Genomic DNA, 25,277 nt, shown 5'->3' with positions numbered 1-25,277 from the left:
GGCGGGGGGTGAGGAGGGTGCCGTTGCGTCCCCGCACCTCCCGGCAACCCTATAACTCGTTCCCTCGGTCTCCCTCTGATTCACTCGGACTCCGGGCGGGTGCGCAAACTGAGCTGGTGCCTCTTGGCGACTTTACCAAGCGGGCGCCTCCTGCCCGAGCGGCGCGGACCCTGCGCCGGACCCAGCCCGGGCGGCCGCCAGGTCTAAGGCGGTAGCCCGAGCCGAGTCGAGCTCGCCGGAGCGGGTGAGTCCCGAGCCCGAGCCCCGCAGGGCCGGGGCCCGCGTGCAGCCGTCACGTCTCGCGGGAGTCGAGACAGCCGAGGTGGCGCGTCGCGCCCTGGCGGCTGGAGCGGCGGGAGGGTCGGCGTGGCTGCTGACCGCTGGATATTTACCTGCTGCACCACTGTCCTGCGGGCAAGCGCGCCCGTGGCAGCGCGGTTCTTTGTCCGGCTATTTGGAGGGTCCCGGACTGGAGCGAATATGGGGTCCTGTCCCCTGCGGGGGGGAGGGGCTGGGGACAGACAGCGTGAGGCCCCGGAGAATGCGGAGTGGGGGTGGGGAGATCCTGCAGAGACGGAGATGCTGGGGTTCCTTGGGACTCCGCAGACTTGCCTTTCCTGGTTCCCGACCCCAGTGACTCTGGGCCTAAGGGTCGGTGGTAGTCGCCCCATGTTTGCGCACCACTGGGGCGGGAAAACCAGGAGGGGGCAGTTAGAGGCTGAAATTTGTCGTCGTCGTCGTCCCCCCCACCCCTCCCCCTTCCCCGCGCCTCTCTAGGGACAAGTGGCCAGGACCCAGAGCCGGGGTTCCTGGAGCAGGCACAGGTGGGGTAAGCTCCCCAGGGAACCTCAAATTCTACAAGCTTGTTTATGTGTGAGGTTAAAGGTCAAAGATCAAAGTAGATTCTGGATAAGGACTTTGAGGGAGGAAATAGAGTCCAGGAAAGGCCTTGTGTCCTGTAGGAAGCTGTAGTCAGGCTCCTGGTGAGTAGAGCCCACCTCAGATCTGTATGAATCATTGGGAGCTTCTTTCTCTTTCTCTCTCTTTCTCTCTCTCTCTCTCTCTCTCTCTCTCTCTCTCTCTCTCTCAATATCTAATCAATGAGCTGATGACTGCAGTAGAAGAAACCAAGATTAGACATAAAGAACTTTTAAGGGTAGTACATTGATGAAGGTTGGAGAGGTTGGCTTTCCCCCTTGGGTATTCTCAGAACAGGTTAGACCTGTTATTAGACTGGTTCTCTGGTGTCATCCTCAGCTATACCACCCAGCTCCGTGTAACCTCCAGACAGAGTATCCCCCAAGTCAATCAGTCACTTTTTATCTTTCCCTTACTCCCTAGTTCTCTTTTTCTCCAATGATCCATCTGCAGTGGGGCCTTCATGCTGGGCCTGACCCTCAGAATACAGAAAGTAAGGCTTCGCCTGTCAGGTTCTGCCTTCCAGGGCAGAAATGCTTCTGATGGGATGGGTTGTTGTGTGTAGCTGTTTGGGGGTAGCACTGGTGTTCTGACTTCAGAGGACTGCCTTCAGTCTGGATAGCAGGCTGAGGTGAGTGAAGAGCCAGGGGCCCAGATGAATCTGTACCCTCCCCTCCCTACTGATTCTGAAGGCAAGTTTGAGTTGTGTGCCCTGGGGAACTTTAACTTTGCTGCTGGGTCACCAAGCCCCAGGAAACCCTGATGCCAAGGGAGGAGGTTGAAAAGGACAGGATGTTGACAGAGGGAGACTGGATCACAGCAAAAGAAAGCTGCTCAGTTGTCTTTGGGACCTTGGGGATTTAGACAAGCACAGGGTCTAGGGAGATGTGGTGTTCAGATCAAGGTGCCATGTACCCCACCTCCCAGTTTGCTCCCTAGAGATACCTCCTGGAACCAGATTCCCCAATCAGAAAAATCTGGCACTTTTCATCTGCAGTTTTATGAAAAATACAAATGGGTAGAGCACACCTAACTCTCTTAAACATTTTGTCTTTTTCCTTACCTTCCTCCAGCTCTAAGTCTCCTGAGATTTCTAGTAATATCCTGAGCTTCAACAATTGAGACTCAGATGCCACTACCATTTACACAGGCCTTCCCATAGGTCTGGTGCATCAGAAAGCTCATGAATCAGACCCTGACTTGGAAATACCTGTATTCAAGTTGTCCCAAGTAAAAGTAAATCCTCTTTTCCTCTAAAAACCCTAAAGATAAAAGGTCTGCTTTCTTCTTTAGTGTACCCCTTCTGTCCCATGAATCTACATAGTCAGGGACCAGTTCTCTAGCTATCTATCCTTGTGTCCTTTGCCTTGTGAGTGAATGAATTTTATCCACGAGCCGAGTTGTACAGGGTGAGGTGTGGGCAGCAGAAATCAGAAGTGTTCCAGAATATTCAGAACCTGAAGGCTGACCCAAGCTTCCCTGCCCCCACCCCAGGCTGGCAGCCAAGAGTGGTTATTCCCAGCCTACCAGTGGCCAGGAGATGGATGTGATGTTTGTTAGCTTTGCTAATGACTCTGGAGATGTTCTTTGATTCAGCCACCTGGCTTTGAAGTTGGCCTTTTGCAACCCAGGGAATGTTTTTTCCTGTATGTGATAGCAAATGAAATGCACAACATTTCTATAAAACAGAGCCTGTTTCAACATCAGAATAATCAGCCACTCCCTCAGCTTCTTCTAGCTAGAAGGAAGGAAGCCTGTAGCTTTTGTCTCCTTGAAGGAAAGGGTGCTACACATGATTCTAAACAGCTGGTGGGATAGTTTTCCAATATTAGTGTTTCATGTTTTAAGATTGTTTTTCTCTCGCTTTTTTGAGACAGGGTCTAGCTACGTAGTCCAGGCTGGCCTCAAACTTGTCAATCCTCCTGCATTAGCCTCCTGAGTGCTAGTTGCAAATATGCACCACCACATCAAGAACACACTTTTAGTTACTTAAAGCTCAATATCTAAGAGTTGTGGAATCCTTAGATTCTAGATGTCTCTAGAAGATCTCCCTCTGACCATGGCAATGCCTGTTAGGGTTGGTACATTTAGTAGTCCGTTTCTTCAAGCTCTAGCAAAAGTTGCACTCTCTTCTAACTGTTCCAACTTTATTTTACCTTCCTGGTCCACTGACCAGGGGCTACAAACAATTAGGATTGGCTCTGAGGCTCTGGATCAGGCTTCTGTAGGGTTGTCTTGAGTTCGGTTGAGCATGGTAAGAGGAAGGCCTGATGGGGTTCACCTTCCCTCTTGCCAGACTGACTTTGGGAGAGAAGCCTCCAATGCGTGGCCGCTTAGAAAGTATAGTTAGAGTTGAGTCTCCAACAACACAAGCCAGACAGGCGTCCAGATTCGGACGCTGCAGATATAAATGATACCTAATCCCTCAACTCTCTTTTGGGGGATACCGAACTCTTTCTTATTCCCCAAGGTCCCATACAGCTCTCTCTTCTCACTAGTTACAGCTATAAACTGTTGAGGACCACAGAGGGGGCTGTTTCTGGCTGACTGCTCCTCTCCTCCATCACGCCAGTCTTAATCCCCCATTCAAAGGGGTTACAGGCAGAAAGGTAAAATGACCATCTGCCAAAATAATAATAATACTAATAATTGCTAAATTAGTGCCAAAGCTCGTTCGCTAACACACTCCACGTTAGCCTCCGATTTATCTCTGAATCCCCTAATGATGGGAAGCAGGCGCCCAGTCATAAAGCTTGGTGCGGCTGTAATTAGCTCGGCATTGTCTCTCCTCATCGCAGCTTTTCAGGAGCATTAATTCCTTCTCTGTTTGGACTCTGCTAATTATCCTCATCGGTAGCTCGGCCTGGATCTCTGCAGAAGGAAAGGAAGCAATGGCCTTTTGTACTCCCTCCCCCTAACCCTGAATTTAATCACACCCACTTCTAATAAATTTACAAGCCACAGCAGGACTTATCAATGGTCCATGTCTGTGAGCCTCAGTAAGGACCAACTACTGTTCTCTCAATACACACAGACGTGCGCGTGCACACACACACACATACACACACACACACTCCTCAGACATATTGCTGGATGGAACTTTTCAGGAGTCACTGGTTATTTGTCTGGTAGTTCATCGGTAACTTGAGCATATTCATTTCCCAGGGAAGAAGAAAGATAGATGTGGAGGCCAGTTATCACCCAAGGTTTCAGGGTTCTGTCCAACCCAAAGAAAATGTTCTCACCTTCTCCAGATTTCAGCTAGGAAATGCCTCCTTGACTTTCTCTTTGCAGTTTTGAGTCTGCAGTGCCTCAGGCCCACCTCCAGTCTGGGAGATGCCTAGTTCAAGAGTCTGGATTTTGGAACCAGAAAGCTTATATTTAAATCCTACCTCTTCTGCTTAACACACTGTACCCTCGAGGAAGGAACTCCTCTATATTCATTTGTTTATCTTTCATTATATCTCTTTTTGAGAGGTGAATATTAATTTCTTTGGGAGGTTGTAGATTAAATGAGATAATGTAAAAACCACAGAGCTTACTGCACAGAAATAAATAGGAAATATTATCATTAATATTAATATGAATGATTCTGCAGAGTGTCTTCTCTTCCTGGACTAAATGCTGTTCCTTTCTGGTTATTGGGCCTATGCACCCCTTATTCTCTGGTCTTTGATCTGCACTTTGTCTATGTCTCCATCTGGAAGTGAAGGAGAGCCCAGCTGTGCACCTGCATTTCTGAAGGTTCAGCAGTACCCCCAGGCCCTGAGCCAGGCTTCTCTAGAACTGGGGTGAGCAAGAAACTTGTCCTTTCTTTCCCATTCCTCTCTCTAGTTTGTCTTTTCAATTATAATCTGTTAGCAAGAATGCCTGTGATGGTTACAGAATGAATTTTCCTGACATGGAAGCCCATTAGAAAAACGGGAACAATAGCAAGTGATAAGAGCTGCTGATGAATCCTAACACTATGGGTGGAGGAAAGAGGAGGGGACACCAGCTCTGTCTCTGGAGAAAGAAGTGTCACTGGGGAAGATAAGCAAGCCTTGGGCTGCTAATTAATAACTTAGCATTTCTGGAAGGGGAAGGAGGCCATGGGCCATCACCCTACCAGACAGTCTCATTTAAGGTGGCCAGCAGGCCTTACCCTGATGACCTTCAAGGGGATTTTAACTTCCCAGGAGGGAAGAGGGGTCTGAGAGCCCTCTGATGCTTTGCCCTCTGATCTAGGGACTCCCTTCTCTGCCTCAGAGGCCTAGCTGTGGATCAGTTCTGTATACAGCAAACAATAATACTAAACTCAAGAGAAAACCAAATCCTGATGAATACTAGCAGCTTATGTTGGGGGAGGGGCAGTTACCATGTATCAGGGACTGTGCTTACTCTTAATTATCTGATATTTACAGTGATCTGGGGAGATAGGAAGACCTGTAATCTTCACTAAGTGCAAGGTTTGGAGAGGTGAAGTAACGTGCTGGAGGTCACACCATCAGAAAGTGACATGGATGGAATGTACTCTGTGATCATCCTCACGTTGATGCCTGCCTGAGATGCACACCAGGTTTCAGAACACTCTGTGAAATCCAGTTCCTCAGCCAGGTTTTGCTGTTCCAGACCACATCCTTGGGGTTATGTCTTCAAAGCATAGTTCCATGGATTTGTTCTCTCCTAGAGGTGGCTGGATGGTTGGCAACTATTGTTTCCCAAACCCGATGTCCACGGTTACTTGAGCACCTCTGATGCCTCTAAGCAGGTTCCATAGTTTGAATCTCTATTGCCTTCCCAAAATTCCATGTGTCAAAAGCTTTTTTCCCAGAGCAGGCCTCATGAGAGGTGATTGTACCTTTCAGAAATGAGGCCCAGTGGCATGGAAATCTTGTATCATGCCTCTGGAGTGGAGAGCAGGACCCCAATCCCTTCCCCCTCTTCTTCCTCTCTCTTGTTTCCTGGCCATGATATAAGATGTTTTGTTTCACCTTATACTTCTGCCATGATATACTACCACGGGCCCAAACAATGGGACCAACAGATCATAGACTGAAACCTCTATAACTGTGAGCCAAAATGAATGTTTTCTCTTTAGTCAGTGATCTTAGATATTTGCTATAATGGCAGATTGCTGACTAACACACTAGGGTATGAACACTGGCTGAATTAAGGCTTCCTATAATTATTTTAAATCCTCTACAATCACCCCCTACCCCAGTCTGATTGTGCTCCTGCCGTCTTACCACCCAATGCCTCCTGGATGGATGAGCTCTCTCAGTATCCAGGACGTAATTCTTATATTGCCTTCCTGTGTGATATCAAAGTCTGGACTCCTCTAGTCTGGGAGAAGATTCCCCAGATATCGGATGGTCCTCCTGTTCTTATATAACCACTATCGACTGCTAGGGGCTGATCCCAATAATCCATATCCTCTGCCTTCTCTAAGCACAGTACCAAGGGAACAAGAGCTGGAGGTCACACAATTGAAGAAGCAATTGAAATAGCAGCTACATAGACCCAGACCTCAACCCCAGCATCTGTGCTTAAGTTTCCCTCTCTTCCTTCATTTTTGAAAAAAAAAAAAAAAAAAAAAAAGGCCCCCTTGGCCCTTCCCCCACTTTTCATTTATGAATTCAGGTTTTGTTTTTTTGTCAGGCTGAACATTTAAATGCACTCAATGCTCTCTGGATTCCCCCTTATCCCCTCCCTTCTCATTAAAATTCTAATTATTACCAGAGCAAGTAAAATGTATGATCAAAGGAAAGCAAGGCCCTAGAAATACCTTTTGTTTTAAGGTGACTCATTGCAGAAAATGGGCCCAGAACAGTTATATCAGAGAATGAATGTGAAGGGTCTAGAAAGGGCCAGATACGTAGAATAAGAACATACATATCTGTAGTAGCTTTCCTGGAGCGCCCAGAAAGATAATGGCTTGGAGAAACAGCCTCCAAGGCATTGAGGTCATGAATATATAACAGGGAGAAAACTGAGTTAGTATCTTCATATGTTTATTTGTCCTTCATATATTCATATTCTACCAAAGTTATATTCAGAGCCTTATGAGGGTGCTAGAGTCTGTCTACCCTTTACTGGTTGTGTGACCTGGGCAATCTATTAACCTTCTTGTGTGTTTCCACATCTGCAAAGAGAGAACAATAATTGTATCTGTTTGATTGGAGAGGATTACATGAGTGGATATATATAAAAAGCATTTTTCATATTGGGCATAGTAATGTGGACTAAATTGACTAAATCCTATAATAAAGTACTCACATTACTATCAACTTATATATTGATTTTTGACTACTTATATAATATAATGAATATCAAAATATCTTGTTTTTTCTCTTGATCCCTTGAGGCACATGCACACCCTGTTGGAGACCTTTAAGCCTTGGTGGTTTCTAAGGATTAACCCTAGGTCTTGGCCAGAGAGAGGCTCTGATATCTCTGTGCCCAGGCTGAATGGGGCCGGGGGTAGTGAGAAGAAACTCAGAGACTTGAAGACCCTCTGCTCTTATTCCCTATTCATTGGAGGTGCCTGGCTGCTGATCCAGTTAAAGTATCTGCAACAGAGAGCTGGAAAGTAGTGCTGGCTTCCAGAGAGAGAAGTTATGGTTCTTACCTCCTTCTCAGAGCCTCAGGATGTGGACAGCTTTCCTTGGGGACTGGGTACAGTGAAAGTACCTGGAGGCACTTGGGCATCCCTGTAGCCAAGCCTAGCTTGTAACCTGGCAACTTGGCAAGTGCTCAGTAAGTGTTGGTTGAACTTAATGGAAATGAGAAAAAATTGTAGCTTTTTGTGCCCTTCATTCATTCATTCACTCATTCCCATATGCCAGTTTCTGTGCTAGTTCCTGAGAGGAAACACAGGATTACAGGAGCCTATAGTTTAGTCAGGGACAAACAGAACTGGATCTCAACACCTGGTCTCTGGTCCAAGTCCTATGACTGACCAAACTGTGGCCTCATGCCCTCCTCTGGGCCACTGGTACCATTTTAAAAGCACAGCTTAGCCTTGGTACTCATTGGGTCATTTCTCACCTGAAGTTCTTAGGTTTGTAAGACATTGGGTGACCAATCCAGATGCTGCAACCTCCCAGTCTACAGTGACTAGTCAGAGAACAGAGAGAGTAGAGGGTTGAGCTGGTGGGATATATTCCTACAGAGGGAGTCACCAATATGCACAGATCCAGTTTGCACAGATCCAGTTAGCAAGTCATCTGCCTCTTCTAGAAAAGCCAGACATCTTGGGGGAGTGGCAGTGTTGGAATGCCATAGCTTCTTGCTCATGATGTCAGTCAAACCAAACTCCTCTGCTTGCTAATCCACGAATGATGGTACTGCAACCCTGCCAGTGTACCACTGGTTCAGAACCCTCTGACTTCTCAGAGTGAAAGGAAGCCTTGAGCTTAAAAAGTTCATCTTCAGATTTGGGAAGAGAAGTAGAATGGGAAGTCTGTTTACCAGTTATCTCACACTGGAGGCATCCCATACAACCCTCCTGGGAAGATGGGTACCCCAAGGTCTGGAGGAGTATGGGCTTTGAGTGCCTACTTTGAGCTCAGCGACAGTTCTCACAAATACCAGCTTTACAACAAAGCTCTTAAAGAACCATAGAAATGGAAGAGGACGGCTATGGGAACCATTTGTATTTTGTGCTTAGCTTTGACCTATACCGTGTGGACCCAATTCCAACTTAATACAAGTATTCATTGAGCCTACAGCATGCAGAAAACTCTGGGAGAACAGAAGTTAACGTCTGCCTTCAAGAAAATGAGGCTGGATCTCATTCCCTGCAAGAAAGCTGGGTGTTTATTGAGCACTGGCTTTGTTCAGGGAAGGAGGTGGGACAAGGAAGGGAAAAGCTTGAGTTAACCAGCCTCTACTCTTTACCCTCAGGGTCTCAGATGGCAGGGGATGAGAGCTGTATGTAAAAATCATTGTTGAGGGCTGGGGGACATAGTTTAGTGGGAGAGCCCTTGTCTAACGTGTGTAAGGCTCCAGGTTCTATGCCCAGTACCAAAAAATTAAAAAGAAAAGCAAAATGGTGTTATAAGTCTGGCCGTAATAACAGCTCTAATAGAAATTCAAACAGCATCCAAACGTGAACGCTTCAGGAATTTGCACATTTGCTTAGGCTGCCATTTAAATCACCTTCCTGTCCCTGGGCACAAGCCAAGAGCAGTAGGGCAGGCAGCCGGGTGCTCCCCAAGCTGGTGAAAGGCAGAGTGGGATGATGCTGGAGAATCAGACTGGTGAGCACAGGCTGCAGATAATTTACAAAATGGACCATCAACGGTCAACCCAAAAAACCATCTCTCCCCATGACCTAGCAGCTTTTCTCATAACCGCTCTTCTCTCTTCTTTCGTCTTGTCCCTTCTGTGTGCGCCTTCTTCCAACGCCTCGCCTGCTTGTCCCCACCTTCGTCTGTCTCTGTCCCTCCTTTCCTGGCTCATGCCGAGGGCAGGCACCTCTGTCAGCCTCCTCGCCGTGGTAGTTATTGTGTGTGGCGTGGCCCTGGTGGCAGTTTTTCTCTTTCTCTTTTGGAAGCTGTGCTGGATGCCCTGGAGGAACAAGGAGGCCTCCAGTCCCTCTTCTGCTAACCCTGCCTCAGAGGCCCTCCAGAGCCCCAGCTCCAGAGGTAACATGGCGGACAAGCTGAAGGACCCCAGTACCCTGGGCTTCCTAGAAGCAGCTGTGAAGATCAGCCACACATCCCCAGATATCCCAGCTGAGGTGCAGATGTCGGTCAAAGAGCATATCATGCGTCATACACGACTGCAACGGCAGACCACAGAGCCAGCGTCATCCACCAGGTGAAGGGTACACCCCTCCCTTCCTAACCCCCATACATTGACACTTTGATCATTCAGTGTGTCAGAGAGATTCCAGCCTCTGAGAATGAGGGACCAGAAATAATAGCACATGTCCTTTAAGGACTAGATCAGATGTTATAGTTCGTGGTGGCAATGAAGAGGAGGTGGGCATCAGGATAGGCCTCATGAAAAGGGAACCTTCGAGGTGGGATGCTGTGTGTGTGGTAGGCATGTGGGGTGGGAGTGAGTGTAAGTGTATTAGACTAGAATTGGAGCTGGGTTGGGGGTTTTGAGGGAAGAAAGACTTCAGACAGCGGGAAAAGTATATGTAAAGGCCTGGAGGCATAAACATTCATGTTTTTAGGACTAGGTAGTAAAGCCTTATAGCTACAGCAGTCAATGGGAGATAAAGCAAGAGTGTCCTGACCTTTTGAAAATCAGGATTCATTTTGAGTTTCCTTCATGGGAGCAGTTACACACACCGCATCCTTTAATTCAAAAGCATACCAACAACAAACATGATGGCAAAAACCTACTCTAAATTTAGAAACATTTTTTAAAAGATGTGGTATACATGGATAGGCATTTTATTTACTCAAAACTTGAGCAGCTTGAGGATTTCTGGACCCCTGAAACAATCCTCCAGGCTCCCAGACACTAATCAAAGGGAAGGAAGCCTGGTCTTCAAACTGGACGCCAGGGTGCTGGATCCCATGGGCAGAATTTGCCATATGGCCTCAGGCACGTTGCTCACCTTTGGCCTCGTCTTTCTAAACCATAAAAATAAAGCAAAGAACTCTTATGAGGAACCGATACAGTCCATACAGTAACAATGAGAGCTAACGTGTCATTCATTGCATACTTGGCCTCATTCCAAGTATCTTATATGCAAATATTTTCATTTTCGCACAATTCTACGCACTTACTACTTTTATTATCCTAATTTTTGAGTTTTTAAAAAATCTTTTATTATTTCTATTTTGTGTGTATTGTCTGCATGTATACGCGTGCACTCATGTCGTGCAATGCCCATGGAGGTCAGAAAAAGGTGTCAGATCCCCTGGAACTGGAGTTATGGATGACTGTTACCCTCAATGTGGGTGCTGGGAATCAAACCCAAGTCCTCTGCAAGAGCAGCCAGTGCTCTTAGTCACTGAGACATCTCTCCAGCTCCTTATTATCCTAATTTTTGTAATGCAGTGGATTTATATAAGTTGCCCAAAGTAGAAGGGTCAAAATTAACCTATACACTCTGTCTCCAAAGCCTATGCCTTTAACAACTTAACTGTCTGCTGTATGGCAAATACTAAATAAATTGTAGTGGTGATGATGATGATGAAGATGATATTGAAGATGATGATGATGAAGGCAGTGGAAAGCATGATCCTTCTCTTGAAGTGGCTCATGGTTTCATGGAAAAAGTAGTCATGCCTACTAGGAAAAAAAACCTAGAAAGCAGATGTCAGGAGAGCAAGAATGATGATTAAAACAGTGGCTAACATTTATTGAGCTTGCTCTATACCAGGCACCATTCCAACTACTTTACATATATTAAGACACATACGCTCCCAGCCACTTTGTGCACTAAGTACATACAGAGGAAAAATGGGGTCAACAAGAGGGAAAGAAAGGGGCTCCACAAAAGGAAGGATGAATCACCAAGGTTCGGCCTGCCTTTATCCCCCTTCCCCTGGCCCTTACACACTCTTCCCATTCCTCCTATCCTCCACCAGGCACACGTCCTTCAAGCGCCACCTGCCACGGCAGATGCATGTCTCCAGCGTAGACTATGGCAATGAGCTGCCACCAGCGGCTGAGCAGCCCACCAGCATTGGCCGCATCAAGCCAGAACTCTACAAGCAGAAGTCAGTGGATGGGGATGATGCCAAGTCGGAAGCTGCCAAGAGCTGTGGGAAGATCAACTTCAGCCTCCGCTATGACTACGAGACTGAAACTCTGATCGTGCGCATCCTGAAGGCCTTTGACCTCCCTGCCAAGGACTTTTGTGGAAGCTCTGACCCTTATGTCAAGATCTACCTCTTGCCTGACCGCAAATGCAAGCTGCAGACCCGGGTGCACCGTAAGACCCTAAACCCCACCTTTGATGAGAACTTCCACTTCGCCGTGCCCTATGAGGAGCTGGCTGACCGCAAGTTGCATCTCAGTGTCTTTGACTTTGACCGCTTCTCCCGCCATGACATGATTGGGGAGGTCATCCTGGACAACCTCTTTGAGGCCTCTGACCTATCCCGGGAGACTTCCATCTGGAAGGACATCCAGTACGCCACTAGTGTGAGTACAGCTTTGTCCCCTTGGCTGCCTGAGTACTGGCAGTTCTGAGTTGGGTGGGACATGTCTCCAGCCCTCTGCCCCACTAGAGACACATGGGAACTCTGGAAACTGCCCAGTGGCCCAGCTTACCCTGGGGAGGTCCTTGTACTCTGCCCAAATGGGATAGGAAGGAAGCAAATTTTTATCTTTGATTCTGACTCTCTCTGTCTACTAGACCTTGAGTTTGTATACAAAATTATACTGTATGTCCCTTTGATCAAGAGTAATTTTGGATCAGGCCCATAAACTAAACCAAACAGCAGGGTCTAGTGGTCATTAGTGTAGTTTAGAAGCTTGGAATCAGTGATCAAGATCAGGCTGTGTCAGTTAGTATGAATCAGGTTATGCTACAATAACAAACAATCCCAGGAATTTGTGGCTTAAGAGAACAGAAGTTCATTTCTCATTCATGTTATATATGCTTCATAGCTTACCCGGGGCTTCTATTAGACCTTGTTATCAAGGAACTCAATCCAGCAGAGGCCCCATGTCAACACATGCTCCCACAGCTAGACATCAGGAGGAAGAGGCTATGACAAAGTGTACCGTATTCCTTAATGCCTCTAGGCAGAAGTGACACATGTCGCTTCCATTCGCATTTCATCAACCAGAACAAGACACATGGCAATTCTTAATGTCGAGGAGGCAAGGGAAAAGCAATGCTGCCATATCCCGAAGGAGAGCTGCAACTGCTTACCAAGAGCAGACAGCACAGAGGTCCTCATCTCACATCATCCTCTCATTGCAGTCTGGGAGATGGGAGAGGTGGACCAAAAAACAGGCTAGTTCACACACAAGGACTGATCTTGGACTGTTCATAATCACCTGGGTTTAGCCAGGGAAGGTTTCAAAGAGCTAAGGTTCAAGTTGGCTTTTAAGAAAAGCAAAGGACCTAAAAAGGCATATCCAGAGCCTCTAGTTAGCATGGGCTGCATGCATTCTCAGCCCCCTGTGTTCATAAGTCCATTTAAAGCATCCTGCAGGTATGGCTAGGGTGCAACTCTGAGCCCACCTGTGCGGCTGAGAGTCTGCAGGGGTTTAATTTAATCAAGTTCTACTGATCTTGTATCTTTGTCTTGACTGCTAGCTGTTTGTGTGTCTCTCTGGATACTTCTTGAGTCATATCTGTAGCAGAGGCAACCCCATTCTATCTGCAGACCCTACCTTTGGACAGGCCATATTTAACATTTGTAAGAAGCAATGCTGGGAAAAAACAGTCCCATTCTAGTTGTTAAAGAGAGAAGGGTTGGTGTGTTCCCCTTTTAACCGCAGTTGGGGGTCTCTGGAACATTCCATTCTCATATCTAAAGCTGACAATGTTCCAGTGCTTCCTCCAACTTTACTTTCTTGAAATGACACCCCCAGGAACAGCATGAACAGCCAGCCTGGCTAGTAGACAGACAAGGCAGGCAGACGGGGCGGGCCCAACAGCAGCTGTGCACCTCACAGGCCCAGGAGCTCTGCAACATAAATCACTCTGAAGTTACATCTGGTGTAGATCTTCCCTGTGGTTTCTTACACTGGTGCTTCATTATGGTGGCTGCATAGGTGGAGAAGAGCAGCTCAGTTCTCACGGTGAAGTTGTGGCCCAGGGTGAGGAACGCTGCTGTCCAGGAGCTATGGGAGTAGTGCTCCGCTCTGGGGTCCTAGGAACCACCTCTGTCCCTCACCAGAGTCCCTACCTTCCTATCCTGTGCCTTCAGCCCCAAAAGGATAAAAGCAAGCCTCATCCTAGAATAGACAGTGTGTCTAAGCACATCCCTCACCTGGATGTAACTTCCTACTTCCTAGAATTCTGCAGCTGCCCCTACCCTGGTTTTATTGCCACTTCCCCAGTGCAGCCTCAAAAAAAGACAGGTTTTCCATAGTCAGTGTAAATCGTGCCCTCCTTCCTTTCCTTATGCGAAGAAGACTATGAGGGCCCAGGGTGAGTGTGGGGCTGGGGCAAAAGGAAGCCTCTTTGACCCACAGGAACTTATAATCTAATCAAAGAGGCTGGTAATGCCCATTTCATAGCAGGCAAAGCTGGCCAGCAAATCTTGTTTATTGTGCACAATTTCCCAAAGAGTGAAGGACAGAGAGGAAGCTCTCCAAATTGAGAGGGATTGAGCTAGATGGGAATGAGTGGATACAAATAACCAGGTCAAGAGTAGTGGGATGCATTCCAGGCCAGGAGCAGAGAGAATCCAGACCAGGCATTTCCAGAGCTATGGAGCTGACTGTGCTCACACCCATCTGTCTGGGCTGAGCTTCTTCCTCATGTGGGTACCCTGGGGCCCTGAAGCCCAAAGCCTCTCCAGTCAGCATAGGCCTGGAGAGTGGCCTCAAACCCCAGAGAACTCAAGCAAGAAAGGGAGGATGGCTGCAAACAAGCTGGTGCAAACAACCTGTGCTGTGATGCTGGCTGTGAAAATTTAATTATTTGGGGACCAGGGACACCCAAGCTATAGTCACAGGGAATGACTGAGCACTTACTGTGTATGAAATCCTGTAGCCAGTGCAGGGGGTGGGGGGAAGGAAAGGGGGGAAGTTGAATACAGCCAGGCCTCATTTCTTTTCTGTGCCTGATTTTGTCCTCAGAGCTGCACTTCAGTCCTGAGCTTGAAATGGCAGCTTTTGGGCTCCAGCCAGATTAGTCCCTCAGCATGTTCAACATTCCTGCCTTGGTTCTGAAAGGCTCTCTTAGATAGGCCTGTCTGCCCCCTCTCTGCCAGTCCAAACCAATCCTTTCAAAACTTCCCAAAGCCCTCTCCATGTGGCCTAGTGTCACTACAGCTGACCCTCCCATGCATCCTCCAGGTCTTCCAGGTACATCTCCCATCATGTTCTGTTTTGGAAAGTCTCCCAATGGAGGATTCAGGAACAGCTGTGTCTACAGTTGACTTTCTCTTATGTGTTTCCTCTAGGCTGAAAGTAAGAACCCCAATGTTCTTGTTGAATGACCAATGCTTTCCTTAATTCAATTGGAGTACATACTGTCCTGCAAGGGAAAGGACCGTTAAGAAGCAGCTGCAGTTGAGTTGAGGTAACCTGAGAAGGCTTCCTGGAGAAGTTCTAGTCATCTTTTGGCAGTAGGCAGAGCCAGACTTGATGAGAAGGGAGCCTGTGCAGTCATTTAGAGACACTGATCTAAATACAGATTGTTCTATGGTGGTGAGGAGACTAACTAGTCAGATCAGATAATCTGGACTGGAGGCTCAGTGATCCACAAGTTGAATGGAAAGAGAGGCACCCTGAGATGGAGACTTGGGAGGACACTCTGTGATCAAACTTAGTGTCATGGTTGCTGTGCCAGCAACTCCTCGAGCTCCCTTGAGAGTCAGATTCCGCCCTAGTTCATGGAACCAGGCTGGGCCCTGCCCTGGTGCTTGAGTTGGTCTGAAGTAGCAAAGCCTGACCTTGTTGTCGTGCTTTCTCCTGGACACTGAACATTGAGCTTGAGGCTAGTGAGACGGAAGCTGACATGTTAGTCTAGCTTTGTTAATTGCAAATCTGAATCCCCAGAAGGCCCTGGCCTCTAGCTAATACTCAGTGCTGTTCAGTGGGAGAGTGAAAAGCAGGCAGCTAGGATATGCTAAGGCAGTTGGAGCCCTCAGGTCTTCGACTGATTCTAGAACCTAGTCTCAGGAAACAAAAAGAGAGTTCATGGCATCGATTCCATCCAAGGGCAGGACTGTCCTGGTGCCATAGCCTTCCCTCCTACTGGCATGAAGAAGAACCCTGCTGGTCTCCTGGGCACTCCTAGGGGGTTGCCTCTGCCTCTCCAGCAAGAGCTCCAATTGGCTAAACTCACCCTGCTCTTCCTTCCCCTTCTCTCCTCCCCCAGGCTCATTATTTCTATATAAAGCTGTAGATTTATCATTATAATAGAGCTGCCGTCACTGGGTTTGCTAACATCTCTGTAATCTTGTAGTTATTGCTAGAGAGGCCTCAGACCCCAGTGCACACAACTATTCCTGTCCCTGTCCCTGCTCCTTCACTGTGGTAGAAAGTGAAAGCTGTAATTGGGGCCATAAATATGTGTTGTGCTTGGTGGTATTAAAGGACTTGACCATCTTCCTGCCTTCCCAGGTCCCCACCAGGATAGAGTGTGCATGTGTGCATGCAGTGTGTGTGTGTGTGTGTGTGTGTGTGTGTGTGTATGGTGGGTTTGTGTTGTGTATATGTGTGGTGTATGTATGGTGTGTGGCGTGTGTGTGGTGTGTATACATATTGTGTGCGGTATATGTGGTGTGTGTGTATAGTGTGGTGTGTGTATATGTGTGTGTTGGTGGGTGATGGGGGGCTCTAACTTTGTGTGCGAGAAGGAAAGGAGGTCTTAGGGAGTAAAAGAACCTCCAGCCTGGGAAGGAGCAGGGCTGTGCAGAAGAGCTCCCTCTCTCCAGATAAATTTGTGTTGCATTCTATCTTCTGAATTTACCAGCTCTGAGACAGTGGAATTATCTAGACTGTGCTTCAGTTTCACCATCAGCAAACTGGGGACAGTAGAAGCCTATGTTATATAGTAGCAATGTAACTCACAAGCTACCAGGGTAGCACCATCCCAGAGCAGTCTGTTGAGCCCTGTTCTTCTGTGCCTTTCCTACCAGGTCAGCCTGTGGGCCAGTTTTCTCCCATCCCCAGGCCTGACTGTCCATTTCAATGCAGGCCACCTGTCCCAGCTAGTGGTTAGATATTGTTACACTAAACCTCATCTCCGCTTTATGCAAGAGAGATACATTCTAAGACTCCACTATGGATACCCCTAAATTCAAACATCTCTACACACTGCTTTTGCTCAAGTGTCCATACATGTGCTAAAGTTATATTTGTAAGTTAGGCACAGTAAGAGATTGAGAATAATAATAATAAAACAGAATAGTAATAACAATATGCTGCAGTACAATAGTATCACTACTTTTGTGCTTTGGGCTATTATTAAATAATAGCTTAGACACAAGCACTGCTGTACTACCCCAGTCTATTTCATAACCAAGACAACTGTTAAGTGATGGGTGGGTAGTGTACACAGTGTGGATATGCTGGACAAAAGGACAATGCAGGACAGAGATGGATGGTGCAGGGTTTCATCATGCTACTCACAAAGGCATTCCATTTAAAACTTATAAATTGTTTATTTACAGAATTTCCCATTTAATAATTTTGGTTTGTGGTTGACTGTGGGTAACTGAAGCCACAGAAAGGGAAACCTTGAATAAGAGTACTGTATTCCTATTTTATTTCTTGGAATAACTGTCATGTGTTCTTATGTGACCTTGAAAAAGTGAATTGTTCTCTCTGGGCTGCAGATCCAGAAAGTTCTCAGAAGTGCTGAGATTTTTCAGCATCTCAGTTTCTCTCATAGAAAAATTTCTGGTTTTTTGCTTTCACTTTATAGGGTTATCTAGTCCCTAAGAGTGTGATCTCCAAAAAGAAACCTCAAATCCAGCATGATGAGCCCCTGGACCCAGTTTCCAGAATTCCTTCTTCTTTCTTAAATGTTTCTCTCAGTCATCCCTCCAAGCCCCTGGGGAATGTCCAGAGGTTTTGCCAAAGCAGCAAGCTTTGTCCCTCCTTCTCCCAAGAAGCTTACACTGCCCTGTTTAGCTCCCTTCCACCTGTCTCCTTGCAGATTCTGGGGACAGGCAAGCAGGTTATCATTTACTGAGCTCTTACTGGTTGGTGCTTCCTGGGTGCCAAGAGCATGCTGTTTATCAGGTTCACTCTCTGCATAACCCTTATGATTGCCTCTGCATATGACTTAGCCAGTGTCGACCCAGAGACGAAACTGTAGTCCAAATCTGAATCCAGGTCTTTAGCAGAAGAAGCACTATGCTTACATCAGTATGATACTTATATTAGACAGTATGCTTACATCACTCCTTTGTATAGAAAGTAGACACAGAATTGTGTGGCTCATCAAGGGAATCAGAAATGTGCTGTTTCTCTGCGACCTGAGTAGGTTGCTTCACTTGTCAAAATCTAATAATTTAGGGGGACAGTTTTGTGCTGATATTTGTATTCTCTTACCTTTTCCCCAGTATTCTTCCTATGACTATTGGCTTTGATATTCATTCCTCTCCATTTAACAAACATTTACTATATGCCAAATATGTACCAGTCAGTTGCATTATTGAGTGCTTGTTGGATACAGAAACTGGACTAGGCTGGAAATATGACAAAGAAAAGCCCCAACTCAGAGTATCAAGGCTGATAGGAATAATACAGCAACACACACACACACACACACACACACACACACACACACAGACAGTCCAATTCAGAGTATTGACAACATAGTTATAAGCTGTACAAGCCATCATCTGCTGCGATGCTCAGGAGAGCTGGAGAAAAGAGATGGTCAGGTGAGATTGCTCTGGAAAAATTCTAGAAAAGGAAGTTTTGAGCCAGGTTTGAATGACTGTGAAGGCCAGAGAGGGGTAAATGAGATCAAAAGTAGGGGAGTATGTTTCTCTGTTTTCTTTGGATTGGGAGAAAGATCTAGAAAGAAACTCTCTAATAAGATTGGGTTTCTTTTCATTTTGTAATAACCACTTGGAGTGTAATTACTGTGTACCAGGCACCAGCTAGGAACAAACACCTCCCGCTTCAGTCCCTTCCTCAGAGCCAGCCTCACAGTCCAGTGGGGGAGGCAAGAAGACAACTCTTTTGTCCTGGGAACACACAGGTCCTCCCTGGCGCAGCATGCCAGAGAAGGCAGGCCTTCTAGAATGAAAACACCCTGGTTACATCCTCTTCTTGGGCCCACATTCTCAGGTTGAATGAGACCCAAGAGTGGCCACAAAAGGTTTCTCAGGTACAAAACAAGAATCTGATCATCGATCTTCTGTGACTCATTAAATCATCCTGAGACAAAGCTTTCCAAAGGCTCGCTGGTCAGCAGCTGATGCTCCGCCTTCAAAATACTTACCAGGCTCTCAGGTCAGTCCTGACCCAGAGGAGTAAGAAGGAAGCCTTAGAAGCCTGTATCCAGCAGTCCGTTTTTGTTCCTTTCCAGGAACAGATCTGTGTCCTAGAAAATCTGGGCAGCAAGGAAACAAATACAGTCCTTGCTCTCAGGGAGTCTTCCCTGGAACAGAAGTTTCAGGGCAAATGAAAATGTTACCAAAGTAACACAATGTCTTAAATTAAGAGGAAGAGAGGGTAAAAAATGAGCCGGAGATAGATGAAGAGGTGGTCAATGAAGCTGGACAAAGGTAGGTGAATGGGGTAGGAGGATGCAGATGGCAGGAGAGCCTAGGAATAGGAAAGGAGCTTGGAGGAGTACCCGCAGTCAGAAAGTGGAAGTGGTAGAGTTGGAAGATGTGGCTGATTGCCGGCCGCTTTTGTTGTTTGCTTGTTTGTATTCATTGAGACAGGTTCATACTGTGAAATCCTCACTGACCTGGATGTAACCTGAATGTAAACTGGCCTTGAATTTGTGGGCAATCCTCCTGCCTCTGCCTCCCCAGTGTTGGGATTATAGGCACAGGCCCCCATGCCTAGCATCTGAACCTATTTTGCAAAGAAAGGCAATAGTATCTGCTGGAATACTGAGTGTTGAGTCTACAGTTCAAGAAAGAGAACTAAGATTTTTCATCCTGGGCAATTCAGGATGGACTCTCCATTCACTGAGGGGCAAGATACAGAGGAGAAGATGAGAATTCAGGCTTGGACAATCTGTAGCTGGGATAGCTTTTGAACATCTAAGTGGAGACGTTAAGTAGGAAGTTGGATATTAAGTCCAGAGTCCAGGAGTGAAGCCAGAGAAATAAATGTAGGAGTCATCAGCATAGACACAGTGCTGCAAGGCTTGAGGCTATCCCAGTAGAAATAAGTTCGTTCAGACAGAGAAAGGACCCTGGGGCCATGAGCAAACACCAGCAAAGGAACTGGGAAGCTAACAGCAGTGATGTGGGAGGAAGGTGGGAAGGTGCAATGACTTGGACACAAGAGGAAAAGGGGCCCACCCATACAGCTGTTGTGACCAAAGGAACAGAAGGTAGACTGAGAACTGACCATTAATTCCAGCATCAAGGAGGCACCAGGAGCCTTGACCAGGGCCATCTTAGTAGATTCTGATTGGTGAAGGCTATTTGTGGGAGATAGGACAGGGTATGCTGTTGTAGGACTGTTGTAGGGAAACTTCTTGGAAGGAATGACCTTTGAAAGGAGATGTGACTGTGGGTAGGCAAGTGGAGTAAGCATTCCTGAGTCTTTTGAAGCCTCCAAGGTGAAGGCAGTCCATTCCTCAAGACTCTGCAGCAAGACCTTGGTGTCCCTAAAATTCTGGCCTAAATCCCTAAGAGTTTGGACTCTTGCATGCAGAGTAGAGCCAGGATTGAGGCAAAGAGAAAAGCCTGCCAAAAGAGGCTTGCAGGGCAAGTCAGGGTCACTGGGAAGCTCCAAAAGGTGCCAAGAGATTAGAGCTGGCTGGGCCTGGGCCTTCTGCCCACTGCCATGAAGACAGCTCCCTAGGGCGAGCCCTGCACCCAGAACACCCTGAATAATTCATGAGGCTAGCCAGCCCTGCTCTGCCCAGTGAGCCCTACCTCTGCCCTTCCTGACTCACTTGAGTCAGAAGCTGCTGGGCCACCAGTGGGGCTGCAAGGCTTCCTTGTTTACTTGAGGCTCAGCAGGAGCTTCTGGCTGTCTGATTGCCTTTGCTGGATGCTCATTTACCCCGCTGCTCCTTCGGGACTGGCCTCATTATCTTCATTAGTCTCTGGACTGCCCTGGTCTCTTCCAACACCCGCTCACAGCATCTCCCTCTCAGGCCACTGAGAGGAGGTGCCTCTCTTCCATTGCATTCCTTCCACCCTGACCAGGCAGACCTCCCATCCTGGCAATGTCTGCACCTCATGGTGGCAAGCTCTGCATTCTAAAGCCAATCTAGCCTTAACTTTTCTGTGACTGCCTGAGGGACCAAGGTTCCCCTAGCAAAGGATGAGTGGCAATCCACCAAGGACCCAGAAAGGGAACGAGAAGAGGTATGGGGCAGGTGCTCCTACCCACAGGAAATCTTCATGGAGTCTTGATGATGAGTCCAGGAGGTGGGCCATATTCCCCATGCTTATAAGCTTTTCCTTCTGCAGAGGTGATGGTTGTGCACACTCTTCCACACCCTTCACTCAGGCCCACTCTTGGGTACCTGGGGTTAGAGGTTTCCCATGTGGTGTTGGAAAACAAAGCTAATTGGTCTAGACAGGGCTGGGACCTGGCCTTAAGCAGTGTTGCTCAGTAACTGCTCTGCTGGCGTTGGGTGTTCTTATTTAAGTCATTTCTAAACTTGGCCTTTTGCAATAGGTCTCCCCCTGCAGGTTTGGAGGAAATAGCCTGTATGACTGCCTGAGGCTCAGAGCAGTAGAGAAAGTTCCACTCTCCCTTTGAAGTCCCTTAACATCCATCCACATAGCTCTGCTGCCCACTGGGGCTGCTGCAGAGCCCAGCTCTCAGTGGCAACTACAGTACGGCCCAGATTTACCTCCCCCTATTCCTGCAGCTTGCTACAGCATGGAGTTGACTGGGCAAGCCTACCCTCCTGCCTTGTATTCAGCCCTGTGTGCCCCTCATTAGTATGCAGTGCCACTCAAGGGTATAAATATCTAATCTTTGCCTTACATGAGAATGAATGGGAAATCATTAAGCAACAAGCTCATGCATCACCAAAAATCTGTTCCTCCAACATGGGCGCTCTTTCTGCACAGCCCTCCACCCCACTAAGAAGAGCACAGGTACTTGTCTGCTGCTCTGTCACCTGATAACATTTCCCCCCCTCGAGGTCACAAGGGAAGCAGCATCCAGCCTCCCCTCTGGACTCTGTCACAGCTTTGAATTCCAGGATTTATTTGGTGGGGGAGGGACTGTATTGTATTCCCTACATCAGCAGCAATTCAGAGAGACCAGGGTTTTGAGGTGTAAGAGTGACCAGAATAGCAAGAGACATGGGAGCACTGAGACCATTTTGAGGTGGTTCTCTTATTTTCTTGTGGACCACGATGTTCTGACTCCCTGTTCTCATTCATGGTCTTAAGGAAGGTCAAGGCTGGAACAGGTTTCAAAGATGTGCGCCTACCACAAATGAACAAGTTACGGCCAGAGAAGTCACACACCTTGCCTAGCTGGCTCAGTAAGCTGATACACACCTGGAACCAGGATACCCAGGTCTCACGTACCGCAGTCTATGGACTTCCTGCTGCCTACCCAGACTAAGTTTTCAGAGGCTATTCTCTTTCCTGTTTCTTTTTCTCCAGTCCCCACTTTTGTCCCCAGGCCCTGATTCCCTTATTGCCTTCATTCTGTGCTGTGACCGTCTCCTGGCCAAGGGAGTCCATACAGTGAGGTGTCAAAGGGCACAGAACAATGACCACATCCCTTCTGCCTCCATGCATGAGGGTCTTCTAAGGCTGGAAATGGGCAAAGAATAAGCAACATCAGCAGGAAAATAAAATGGAAAGAAAAGTCATTCATCAGTGTACCTTGACACTGAGCCAGCTCACCCCCAACTCCAAACCTCGCCTTGTACATAAATATTTATACCTTGGAGGGAGACGGCGGCATGTGAACTGCAGAGTCTAGGTCAGCCTAATCCAGTTGCTAGCATATTTTTATGGTGTTTGGATGTTAGCAACAATATAGAAAAATGTGCTCTCTATAGCAGCCAGCCTCTGCTCACCCTTCAGGTCCCCCCAACTCCATCTGGCCCTCATTCATCCTCATCAGTTGTTGCCTCTAGACACATCTTCTCATGTCTGAATTGACACTTACTCATTCTCCATAAATATTTAATTTATTCTTTTCTGGACAAAGTCCCTGAGACCTTGAGGGTCTCTCCAGGGCTACATCAAAAATCAGGTTGGAGAGATTTCCTTGGAGTCCACTTGGACTTGGGATGAAGGCAAGTTGCTGGGACCAGAGGACTAGGCATGGTGTTCAGCCATTCAGTCTTCTCTGGCCAACACAAACCGGCTTTTCCCTCAGTCTTCATTACCAGATTACCTCAGAGAACTTCCATGTCTGTCATTTTAGAGTTCTTTCGTACTGATGGTCTAGATTTGACATGGCCTGAACATCATCAGTAGGTGATTTGGGGAATGGTTTCTCCAAGAATTGTTTTATATCTTCAACATGATATAAACATTTGGGCTGTGGATGTGGAGGTGAGCTGAGGTGAGATGAAAGGGCAAACTCATACGACCAGCATGTGAAGAATTATGACCACTGGTTAAGCAGTGTCTACCAGGACTCCTCAGCCTTCTGCGTGCCAGATGCGAAGTGCCAGAGATTAAATGCGAGCACCATCTACGGGGTAGGCTCCCACTTTATCTCCCAATTTCTATGTGAGGTGACTTTGGCAACATGTTCAGGGTCACAGGGTGGGTAGCAGCAGTCTCCCTAGATGAGCTGTCACTCCTCTAATCTGCCCCTCCGGAGCTGGCTAAGAGGGGCTTCCCCCAAAATGCCTGCTTCTGCCTGGGATGGCAGCATGGATACTACAGTCCCCTCTGACTCCTGCTTTCTGCCTCACCTGAAATGTCATTATCTTCTCTTGTCTTCGAAGGCTCCTCCTTCACAGACCCAGTTAGGGTACATGATCCCAATGCCACATACTCGAGCCACACAAAGCAAGTCACAGCATCAGCTGAAGGTAGGCTGTGATGGGTTCAAGTGTTTACTATCCCAAAGCTTAGTGGCACATAGACTGCCAGCCGTGGCTCCAGCCCAGGATCCCCCAGTAATGTGCCCACCTCCATCATCCTTTCCTTTCCCACCACCTTCCTCAGTTCCAGTCTCTAAGACCAAATATATAAACACACAAGGCCTCTCTTTAAACTGTCTGGGGAAATAGCTTTCTCTGACCCAGCTCAGGCTCAGTTCCAGCCTTGCCTTCCCATATCCAAACTCCACAAGGCACAAAATGAGGTTGTTACCTATTGTCTTACCTTTGCTCTCTCTGTCCTCCCCAGGAGGAACCAAAGCCTTGCTGTAGCTTATAGGGATATTTGCCTGCATATGAGGGAGGGCCTCCTGTTGGGAAGATGTGTACAAGTGTGCCTGGGACAGGAGTCAGCCAGCCCTTCTACCACCCTGATGCCTGAGGAGGTCTGCCAGTTAGGAGACACCAAAGGAGTCTCTCCTGAAGAGATCACAAATAAATGTGAAGGAAAAAGAGAGTGCCAGTTCCCAGAAACAGGCAGAGAGCTGCCAGGGAGAATCCAGGGAGGGGCCTGTGAAGGGGCTCATCTTTGGGCTAGCATCAAGGACATGGAAGACTCTCGGTCCATGTGCTTTAATTGCCTGTGCTTGTTTCTTTTCAGTCATCCTCGTATTTAGAGTCCCTTTTACACCACCAGGTAACTCAAGGGGCACTGAGGGACCCCAAAGAAGGGTGGGGTTGTATCTGGGCAGTACAGAGATAGAACGTGTACAGGCAGCCAGGGACAAAAGGGACAACCCGGGCAGGTGTGCAAGGACTGCTGCTTCAGCCACTCCCCAACCCTGACCGGTCCCCTTTGCTGCCCTGGAAGGGCTCTGTGTTTTGCTGGGATAGAGGAGGCTGCCTGTGTGAGGAGTTGTTCCTGACCCACCTGCAACAGCCTGACTGGGGGCTCCATCCACTCTCTCCGGGAGCCTTTGGTTGACTCATCTTAGTGACACATCGGGGCCCTGCCAACTTCAGAAAGGGAAGAGAGCTCTGTGGTGTGTCATGACAATGCGAGGCATATTTCCCTTCTTGAGAACTTGGGGACAGGGCCAGCTTTGTGACTTGAAGCACCTGCTTGGAAATGCCTCTGCCACATCAGTAACTGTCTTCAGCTGAGTCACTCCCAAGGGTCCTGTGAGGAGAGAGGCACTGGAGGGAACCCTGCCCAGTTCCTCCCCAGGATCAATACATCCTGGGGATCAGCTACTGAGAGGTGGCTGTGAAACAGAAAGGCAGAGGGAAGGACACAGAGCAGCTAGTGTGGCACCCAGAGGCCACTGTAGGTTGGAGTACTGTGCTGCTGACAAGCTGGGGCAGGACAGGTTGGCATCCTGAAGGTGGGGCTTAGAGCTATGCGGAAATTATGAAGACCAAACTTTCTGTTTCTGGTGCTTTGGGGTGGGTTTGGGAAGGAAAAGAGGCCAGGGAAAGGCAGGCTGTGGACATCTTTGTAATCCTAATCCTGCTGACGAGGCTATTTCCTCTTCCTTCCCTTCCCTTCCCTTCCCTTCCCTTCCCTTCCCTTCCCTTCCCTTCCCTT

The 25,277-nt window shown here is 47.7% G+C and overlaps 1 protein-coding gene across 7 annotated transcripts in view; it reads left to right on the top strand.

Annotated features, from left to right (window-relative positions):
- The window catches only part of Syt6 (synaptotagmin 6), a 63,516-nt gene that overhangs the window by 2,215 nt on the left and 36,024 nt on the right, over positions 1–25,277 (top strand). For 4 of the 7 annotated variants that reach the window (XR_607308.2, XR_607307.2, XM_008833996.2 and 1 more), the window contains exons 2-3: positions 9,375–9,723; positions 11,457–12,015. Coding sequence is in view for 4 of the 7 variants with exons in the window: in XM_008833996.2 (XP_008832218.1) it covers positions 9,375–9,723; positions 11,457–12,015 (908 nt within the window). In the remaining 3 variants the exon portion in view is untranslated. Of the gene's footprint in view, positions 1–105; positions 245–9,374; positions 9,724–11,456; positions 12,016–25,277 lie in introns of those variants that run through there. The other 3 variants (XR_607309.2, XM_008833999.2, XM_008833998.2) reach the window with 2 other exon arrangements.

Source organism: Nannospalax galili, unplaced genomic scaffold (genome assembly GCF_000622305.1).
Source record: "Nannospalax galili isolate Female #2095 unplaced genomic scaffold, S.galili_v1.0 scaffold475, whole genome shotgun sequence".
Lineage (NCBI taxonomy): Eukaryota > Metazoa > Chordata > Mammalia > Rodentia > Spalacidae > Nannospalax > Nannospalax galili.
The sequence above is the reverse complement of the archived record's forward strand: the minus strand, read 5'-3'. Positions and strand labels throughout refer to the sequence as shown.